Source organism: Hemibagrus wyckioides, linkage group LG19, assembly GCF_019097595.1.
Source record: "Hemibagrus wyckioides isolate EC202008001 linkage group LG19, SWU_Hwy_1.0, whole genome shotgun sequence".
Lineage (NCBI taxonomy): Eukaryota > Metazoa > Chordata > Actinopteri > Siluriformes > Bagridae > Hemibagrus > Hemibagrus wyckioides.
The window spans coordinates 6471195-6481403 of record NC_080728.1 but is presented as its reverse complement, the minus strand read 5'-3'; the positions used below and the strand labels follow the sequence as shown (position 1 = coordinate 6481403).

General features: G+C 38.3%; 1 protein-coding gene across 3 annotated transcripts; it reads left to right on the top strand.

The window, feature by feature from the left end:
• Positions 1 to 6449: 6449 nt before the first annotated feature.
• On the top strand, positions 6450 to 10209 carry prl2 (prolactin 2). Of its 3 annotated transcripts, none has more exons than XM_058417576.1 (5): positions 6450 to 6488; positions 6874 to 7049; positions 7525 to 7632; positions 7736 to 7915; positions 9835 to 10209. In XM_058417576.1, exons 1-5 carry the CDS (start codon positions 6467 to 6469, stop codon positions 10018 to 10020), a joined length of 672 nt encoding a protein of 223 aa, XP_058273559.1. In that variant the 5' UTR covers positions 6450 to 6466; the 3' UTR covers positions 10021 to 10209. The 3 variants fall into 3 exon arrangements, with proteins under 3 accessions (XP_058273559.1, XP_058273558.1, XP_058273557.1); XM_058417575.1 differs by lacking the exon at positions 6450 to 6488 and adding an exon at positions 6509 to 6566; XM_058417574.1 differs by lacking the exon at positions 6450 to 6488 and having other exon boundaries at positions 6604 to 7049.

Here is a 10209-nt window from a genome sequence, read left to right as displayed (position 1 = left end):
TCCATATAGTGGACTTCAACGGTGCCTCCGAGTTTGAACTTCCAAAATGCAGTTTAAATGCAGCTTCAGAGAGCTCTAAATGATCCCAGCCGAGGAAGAAGGCTCTTATCTTGAGAAACGATCGCTCATTTTCTTATAAAAATAAAAATTGTATACTTCTTAACTACAAAAGCTCGTCTAGCACTAGCTCTAGGATGCGTGTCCACGACACTGTGTAATACATAATCACGTCGAAAGGTCACGAGTGACGTAGGCGGAGCTACAGACCCAGTGTTTACAAAGTGAACGTGCAAACACCAAGGAGGCACAAATAAATCAAACGCTCTTTACTAACAAAAAGGTAGAAGGAGAATGTCTGGGTGTGTTAATATCCAGGCACAGAGCGAGCAACCACAGCTTCAATCACTCAGGATATTTTAAAGGAAACTTTTGACCACTCACGTTATTTCTAAGCGGACGTAATATTTTATTCAAGATCCAAAGAACTTTATTAATCCCAGGGGCAAACTGCTTAAACGTTTAAGGTCCGATACAAAGTAGGGTGTACAGTGGGGTCTGGTTGCAGTGCTATCAGCTAATCTCTGGTGTAAACAAAAGAGCCAGCTATGGCAAGCCATTTTAACATTTAATGGCTAGTCTGGATATGTATTACAGGTATCCGTAAATCAGTTCTTCCTAGTCAAAATGAACTTTTCAGATATCCACAATGGCATTCCTCCTATCCACAAATATCCTACAACTAAATTATGACTATCCATAATTCCGGTTAGAGATATCTACAATTAATTTCTGACTATTCACAATTCCAGTTCAAGATATCTATAATCTAGTTTTGACTACTTAAAATAGAATTTAAGATATCCAAAAAAAGACATTACAGATACTGTATCTTTAATTGAGGGGAGTTGAAGATATCTTGAACTGGAATTGTGACTGGTCAGAATTAATTCATTTTTTCTCCTTGCTCAATTGTCCAACAGAAGAGCTTGGTGGTGCTGGAGCTTGAACCCCAATCCTCCAATCAACAACCCAGAGCCTTAACCACTTGAGCCACCACCATATAAGATACCCTAGATTTATTAATAAAATATTTGTGAATTAAGTCAAGTTTCTGCAGTGAGTGGATTTCAGTCAGTGTGAGCAGGGTTGCCAAGACCTTCTTAACTGAAGTGTAATTTAATTAAACAAATTGCTACAAAATCCTCATTGTCATCAGCACTTCATTACACCTGTGCTGAATTCTCATCTCTACTTATATTTTGACACTGTAAGTAATTCTTTAAATTGCTGGAATAAAATTTTTTGTAATTCTATTTTTTACATTTACAGTACAGGGTTTCCTCCAGGTGCTCCGGTTTCCTCCCACAGTCCAAAAACATGCTTCTAGGCTGATTGGAGTCTCTAAATTGCCCATAGTGTGTGATTGCGTGAGTGAATGAGTGTGTGTGTGTGTGTGTGTGTGCCCTGCGATGGGTTGGCACACCGTCCAGGGTGTATCCTGCCTTGATGCCCGATGATGCCTGAAATAGGCACAGTCTCCCTGTGACCCGAGGATAGATCGGATAAATGGTACAGATGATGAAATGAATAACATGTACAGCAGATTATAGACAGTCTAGAAATAAATAAAAAAATTGACAAAACCAAGTTTGAAGAAAGAATTATATCCATCCATAAATTATATCTAAGCTACTGTAACTGCATATTGTAATATTTAAACAAACCATTTTATCAAAGTCTTACATACAATAAAGGCTACATGAACATCGTATAGATAAAGATGAGTAGAGAACACTGTGTCAAGCTTTCTGATTTATTTAAAGAAAATAAAAATGTGGTCCTTTCCCACATGTACTGTCCAGCTAAATAAAGGCTGTGTGTGTAAGCATGGTTCTGTGGAGGACCACCAGGAGAATTACCATGGAGTGCTCCATTGTGTGCTCATTTCCATGTAAAGGTCAAACAGCAACGTCACCGCCTCATGACCGGGACTCCACACAGGTAGCCTTTAAAAGGTCCCTGCTATGTCCTTTGGCCATTCTCCTCAACACAATGACCTCCATTTTGTCACACACTATATATAATCCTTCCTTCTGTGGTTTCATTGAAAACAGTGGAGCCTATATACACATACATATATATATATATATCAGAATCAGAATCAGTTCTGTACAGATTTACAGAAAGGAATCATTGTTTCCAATACATTCATCTCACACATCCCAGACAACACATACAATTATCATCCTAGGATACAAATATTGTACCTTGAGCATAGATTCTAGACTCAGTTGTGATTTGTGAGACAGTGGAGTTAGAGATAGCAGCTGAATGCAGATCAGGGTGCATTACACAGAGTCATACGTTGTGATACATAGTATAATAAACAATGCAATGCTAAATAATAATTACAATATTAATAAATAATAATGAATGAAATAAATTGTAGCATTTGTTAATTCGTAAAATAATAACATTTAGCATGTAATAATAATAATAATGATGGTGATGATAATAATAATAATAATAATAATAATAATAATAATAATAATAATAATAATAATAATAATAATAATAATAATATCCATCTGTGCCGCTTGTCCTATTTTGTCCTGAAGAAAAACCTGGAGTCTATCCGAGGGGACTCAGGGCACAAGGCAGGGGACACCCTGGACCCATCACAGGACAATTACACACTCACACACACAAGGCAATTTAGAGCCAATTAGTCCACACTTGTCTTTGGACTGGAGGATGCAACCAGAGTATCCAGAGGAAACCCCTGAAGCACAGGGAGAACAAATCCACACACACAGGGAGGAGATAGAAATCAAACTTCCAACAGCAGAGATGTGAGACAAATATAATAACCACTAAGCCACCATGCAAAAGAAGAAGAAAACGACCACCACCACCAAGAACAACAGCAACTGCATTAGAAAGGAGACTTTATGACAAATAGGATTTTTTTTGGCCAAAAGTCAATAAATTGCATTGACAGTTAATTCTGTAAAAGGGATTAGATCTGAACAAAATAGCCCCCTGAGCACTGGTCACTGGCAGGAATACAGTTCTTCATAATAACATTTAGTGCAAGATTACATTTTACTGGCACATTAGCACTGTAGTGATCACTTGTTGCTGCCTACGCAGTGGAAAAAAGCTGTTTCAGTGGCACCTATTCTGACACCTTTCTATCAGAACCAGCAATTTCTGAACTTCTTCAGCAATTTGAGCAACAGTAGCTCAGCTGTTGGATCGGATCACACGGGCCAGCCTTCGCATCAGTGAGCCTTGGCTGCCAATGTCACCGGTTCACCACTGTTCCTTCCTTGGACCACTTTTGATAGATACTGCCCACTGCAGACCAGGAACACCCCACAAGAGCTGCAGTTTTGGAGATGGTCTGATCCAGTCGTCTAGCCATCACCTTCATCAAATTCGCTCAAATCCTTACGCTTGCCCAAAATGTTCCCTTGCTGCCTCATATATCCAACCCACTAACAGGTGCCATGATGAAGAGATAATCAATGTTATTCACTTCACCTCTCACTGCTCATAATGTTATGAAAAGGAAGGAAGGAAGGAGTTAAAAGTAATCTGATAATTCCTGTAATAATACCTTGAAGCTGTGATTTTTTAAGTCATTAGTCATTGTGGCTTTAACAGGTAATATTATTCCTGCTACAGTATGTCACATTTCTGCTTATTTTGGGATAAAATTGGAGAGAGAGAAAGAGAGAGAGAGAGAAAGGTGTGTGTAGAGGTTGTATGGATGTGAATAGGCATCTGTGTTTGTGTACCATAATGATGTACATATGTCCTGTACTCAGGGTTCAGTAGTATTTAATTTTAGGTTGCCATTCAAAAAAAAATCCAAAAATCCAGCCTAATCTTTTTTTATGAATCTGTTATTATGTACAGCATAAGTCTCTCTCTCTCTCTCTCTCTCTCTCTCTCTCTCCTGTCTTAGTGAATTACATCTGCGAGAGACTAAAGCCAAGTAACTCAGTGGCCTATGACCATGAACATACAAGGGGTCAAATATTAATGCCAACATATTTTTCCATACTGCTCTTACTTGGGCTATTGCATATTATAAAAGATAAAGAAGAAAAAGAGGAAGCAAGAAACCTGCATGAGAATGATCTGGATATATGTGGTTAGTTTTGGAATATTGGATTGTTAGCATAAGGTACGTTTTAGTGTAGAAATGCTTTTAATAATCATTAAAAGATAGAAAGCATTCATTCTTAAATGTTCCCTCTCCCAGGAAGACTTGAATAGGTGAGACTACACCCTGAATGAGATGCTAGGACATTACAACATTTATATTTACATTTATGGCATTTGGCCAGTGGCTTACTTCAAAACTTCAAAAAAAGTTTCTATCAGTGGTCACTTAGTCACAGACTAAGAATAGCACCAGTCTAAACATTCTGTTGGGAGCTAAAATATTAAGAAAAGCACACAGGCACCTTTTAAAAAATATGACTTATGGACTCCATTGTATATCATAGAGATATTATAATCATTTGCTGCTTAAAGCTCCCGATTTAGAGTGGCAGCAGCATTTCAGTGTGTGTCCTGTCAGCTTTTCTGATCATTCCTGAATGTAACAACCCCCAATAATGAATTAACTCTGGTCAAAATTTATTAAATGGCTATTTATGTGAATCTGAATCGGAATAGTTTCATAGGTTGGGAATGGAATTGCTGCTTTAAAGTTAGCTTGCTTACCTAGTCTATCCATCCATTTTCTATACCCACTTTATTCCTAATTAGGGTCATGGGGATCTGCTGGATCCCAGCGCACATTAGGCAAAAGGCAGGGGTACACCCGGGACAGGTCACCAGTCCATCAATATATACAGTATATACAGACAACCACACACTCCTATGGGCAATTTAAAATTACCAATCAACCTAATGCACATGTTTTTGGACTATGGGAGGAAACCAGAGTACCCAGAGTAAACCCACACAGGCACGGGGAGAACAAGCAAACTCCACACAGAAAGGCCCCTGCCTGTTCAAACCCGGGACCTTCTTGCTGTGAGGCAACAGTGCTAACCACTAAGCCACTGTGAGTGCGATTACCCAAACAAATAAACCAGATACAAATATATTCAGCACTAATCAGAAGAAATAATAGCATTATGTTACTTAAAAGAGTTGAAGTTCAGGGGCTTGTCCTATAGTGACAAACTGTAAGATCATTTCAAAGTGGTTGAGAGGTTTATCACAGAAACACTAAAAGTGTTTGACACACTGATCTCAGAATTCTACACTCTACACTAGCTTTCAGGGCTCTACACACATCCATAATGTGCTGGTGTTTTTAGTAAAGTCTTTCTGCCAGTCTTTTGGGCACATTTGTGTACTGTTGCTATTTTTCTATTCAAAAATGAATGCACTGTGGTGCATTCAAGGTGCCATTTCCAAGCCCCTTTTGAATCAAAAATGACCTTACTGACTGCAAAGAATGAGGTCTCAGCCATTTTCATTTCATTGAAATGATCATCAGGGAGCCTGTGCTCTCAGGCATCAACATAGGATACACCCTGGATGGAGTGCCAACCCATCACAGGGCACACAAACACACTACATGCAATTTAGAGACTCCAATCAGCCTAGAAACATGTCTTTGGACTGCGGGAGGAAACCCACCAAGCACAAACAGAACATGCAAACTCCACACACACAGTGAGCAAGAGCAGGAGTCAAACCCAGGACGCTGGAGGTGTGAGGCAACCATGCTAACCACTAAGCCACCATGCAGCCTCAGGCAAAATTATTCTGGTTTATTCCTACATTCCAGTTACTGCACAGATGCGAACGTTCTCCATTCTCCATATTTATTTATTTTGTTTCTTCCCAATTCCCAAAAGCCTTCCAGGAAGGTCGATCTCTATCTGCATCATCAAGGGGTTAAACACAATGAATAAATGAAGGTGCACTCAATGTGCTGGTTCCCATTTCCTTATTGAAAATAAATATTTTGTGATAAAACATCAGTGCTTTAAATCCCTTTCTGGACGAACACATATGAGTTGTATCTGCTGTACAAGCAGTAAATATAACTGATCTTTTTACCATCTATTTTAGGTGCTGTCCACCAAAATACATCCACAAGAGAGTTCAGATTATAACAGATGTCATCCCAGAGAAAGATCGAACGTTCCTATGACGCAAAAGGTAGCAAGATGTCATCATATGAATGTTTGATGATGATGATGATGATGATGATGATGATATATGAAGTATGAAGCTGAAGGGTGTGGACAACCTGCTCGTCATGAACCACTTTAAGAAACAGATTACAGGTTATGACGACTGCAGGACGACAAACACATGCCGTTTCCACTTGATATAACACACAGTGCCTTGTATTTGCCTTGAGCTCTGAACACTTTAAATACAAGATCAACCCCCGGTTGCATCACAACAACACGCAACTCTCAGCATGTCTAGCAACCAAAAGCAAGGTACTGACTGCTAAGGGCATGCTGACTGGATGGAAGGATTTTGTTATACTTCTCTCTCACTTCTACAGCTGTGTATAGGTCTATGGTTTTTCTTTAAGCTCTTTATGCACTTATGTTCTTTTCATTCTATTTTCTCTTTCATTTTCTTTCAATCATTTTGCTACCTCCTTTTCTTAAAAACCTAATCTCTCTCTCTCTCTCTCTCTCTCTCTCTCTCTTTTTCTCTCTCCCTCCCCAAAAAGACGTTTCTTCTCTCTGGCTCTGACAGAAGAAAACACAAAACAGACTTAAATGTTAACAATTTGTCTCTTTCTCGACTTTCTAAAAGCTCAAAAAGGACTCACCAAATATTTCTCTTTTCTTTTCCTCATGCTTTCCCGTGTAGCAGTTCTCTTTGTGGCGTTTCTGTGTCTGGACCTGTGTACCTGCGTAAGCACCATGCCAATCTGTGCCTACGGACACGCCAGCTGCCAGCTCCTGTCTCTGGCTAATCTCTTCGACAGGGTCATCCAACACTCGGCCAGGATGCACGGGCTGTCCAGCGATCTACACTCAGAGCTTGTAAGTAGCTTGTCTCCTTTTTATTAATATTTTTATTGTAGTATTTCTATGTACTGACTTAGATTATGATAAGTACCTTAATAATGATCATAATCAAGATCATAATGACTTCAAATCCAGTTTTTATTAATACTTCTATTCTCCTTGCATCCAATTTTTTAATAAAAACAAGCAAGCAAACAAACAAACAAATAAATAAATAGTTATTATTTATGGTTTGAGTTCATACTATGGTGCGAATATCAACAATTTTAAAATTTATTATTATACTACCTCTTCTTCTTCTTCTTCTTCTTCTTCTTCTTCTTCTTCTTATTATTATTATTATTATTATTATTATTATTATTAAAAATATGTGTGCAGTGGATAACAGCAAATCCAATATAGTGACATAAGTTGTTTTGTTTGCACAATAATAAATATTTAAAAAATGTATATTATCCAGTTAATCTGTGTAAATCTATTTTTTGTTAAGGAGAAATACTTCCTGCCTGGCAAAAACCACATAGGTAGCATGTATCGCAAGTGTCACACATCCAGCATCCTAACTCCTAACGGCAAGGAAACTGCACAGAAACTGGCTGTGAGTTCACTGATCTCTCTTTCTCTCTCCCTCAATCCCCAATCCCTATTTATATTCTATGTGACAGATGTTCTAAGCTCTCTGTTGATTCTCTCTCTCTCAGCATGAGGAGTTAACAGAGGTCATTCTCAAGCTGTTGATGGCCTGGACGTATCCTCTGTCCCTGCTGCACAAGAACATGTCCCACCAGCAGGACTTTAACAGCTTCATCAGCAGTAAAGCTTTAGAGATGAACAACATTGCTCTTGAGCTCAGGAAAGGAGTGGAGAAAGTCATGGAAAAGGTATGTGACCTATAGAACATCATAAGGTGTATGTCAGAGTGGAGAATACTGAAAATTGCTTGATTGCAAATTCATCAGAGCTTAATTGTATGAAACATTGCGATGGCTCGTGGTAGAATTCCAGCATAAAGTTACATTTATTTTATTATGTCATGTTATTTCAGTAGCATGAAAGTTAGTTTAGTTATATCAGTCATTTCAGTAGCACAGAAATTTATCTCTCAGCCTCAGGGTTTTGGAAGAATTTGTATCAGAGACATGTATCAGTGTTCTGTACAACATTACACAGGTATTACTGCAATTTATCAATTAGGAATAACTAAAACTATCATGTGTACACACTACTGACATTAGTGACATCCTGCAGTTCAGTTATAGACTAATCTTACTGCTCATGGAGCAGAATTACTTGTTTTATTTATCAAAAGCTTTGATTTAACAATTTTGATTTTGATTCCTGTGCAGTGCAGTGCAGTGCAGTGTATCAAGTCAGAAGTCAGAAGTCAGAAAGAGCTTTATTACTAAGTATGTTTACAGACACAAGGAATTTGACTTGGCGACAGCAGCTCCAGTATAGAAGAAAGTACGGACATAGTGCATACACGATAGCGCAGACATACATAAGAATTACGCAGTAGAGAGAAAAACATAAAATTCAATAATGCAGTATGTGTAAATATGTTATTTACAGAGTGTGCAGATATATTATTTACAAACATGAAGAGATAAAAATTATCTCCCAGAAAAGTCTTAATACAGTATACTGGGGAGAAAATGGTATATTTATGATAGTGATTTCATTTATTTCCCACATAAGGCACATCGTTGTTTCTTGAGTTTCTCAGTTCTGAGAGTAGTGGAGTTAAAATTGCTGCTCTGATCATTAGGGGTTGTCCACACATATGCAATGGGTGACTGTAAACTCACTTAATGATGATTGAAATTTCACACTGCTCATACTTTACCTGGGGTTAACAATTAATCCTGGCACTTTATAATCTGATGTTTCACACTGTACACTCCTAAACCCTGGCTTAACCTGCTTATTTGCTTATTTTCAGCATCAGCTACCAAGACTGGATAAATACAGTGTGTGACCTATTATAAATAATGGCTTGTCTTTTTGTTAAGTCTTGCTACGTCCTGGTTTTGACATGATTTTAGACACAGAGGTGTTGTTCAGTTTCTGATTGTGTGCATATTGCAAAGTATCTAGTAACACTGTAACACCATATTGTTCCACTTGGTACATGTTTGGCACTGCAGTGTGGAGTTAACAGTGTAAAAGACATAATAATCCTGCTTCATAGCAGAGTTTCATATCCCCGGGTAAAACCCTGCTTCTACATTACATTAATGAATCGTTCCTCTGCTCAGGGTTAAAAGAAAGGTTTAGAACGTCAGGAACCTGGGGTTAAGTGCAGTGTGATCATCCTAGCACTGTATTTAAAATATACTCATAATCCCACTATACGGTTTCACCCAGAAGAGGTCTGGTTCCTCTCAGGGTTTGATCCTCATATCATCTCAGTGACTTTCTTCCTTGGCGTTGTTGCTTCTGGCTTGCTCATAAGGAAAGCTGCTTTGTCTATAGAAATAAAATTGTGTTAACTGAGATGAAGTAGCTATTGCCGATAATGTGCATCCTGATATAAGCACACAAAACATTTTAGTTACATGGACCGCTTTGAATTAGGAAATGTCATGAAAAAGCTTCAAACAACTCACACTTCCTAATCTTAAAGATTTTCCCAAAACCAAAATTCAAAACAAAAATATCTTGCTTGAAATCTTTTACTATATAATAGGAAAGAAACTTAAAACATTCCTACAAATTTTGCATTTTGCGAGTGAGCTAAAATGCAAACTCTACCAGAAATGAGTTCGCTGTCTAATTCTAAACTGCACCATACACACAGATGCAGTTGTTGGGGATGATCAGTAACTCAATGGACGGCTTCACCTCTCCTGAAGACTTATTTCCTGCAAGCGACGAGGCCATGAGTGAATACGAGCTCCTCTACTGCTTCCGTCGTGACTCTGACAAGGTCCAGAACTACTTGAAGATCCTTAAATGCAGAATTGTACCTGAGCATGGCTGCTGAGCATCCACCTCTCACCTGCATGGCTGGACCGCATACTGTATATTCCTCTTCGTGCACTTCCATTCTTGATCTTCCACTCTTTATCTCCGTGTTTGCTTCCCACAATAGAGGAAACCAGTTTTCAAAACATTTATTTCTCATTAAAGGTAATGATTGATAATAAGCTGATGAAAAGAAATGAGAAATTGA

What these genes read in the sequence shown, in the direction of transcription:
- prl2 (XM_058417574.1), top strand. Translation starts at nt 6,780, where the DNA reads ATGTTAACAATTTGTCTCTTTCTCGACTTTCTAAAAGCTCAAAAAGGA. An exon ending in GCGATCTACACTCAGAGCTT is followed by an intron (nt 7,050 to 7,524) that starts GTAAGTAGCTTG and finishes TTTTTTGTTAAG; the next exon opens with GAGAAATACTTCCTGCCTGG. An exon ending in TGGAGAAAGTCATGGAAAAG is followed by an intron (nt 7,916 to 9,834) that starts GTATGTGACCTA and finishes CCATACACACAG; the next exon opens with ATGCAGTTGTTGGGGATGAT.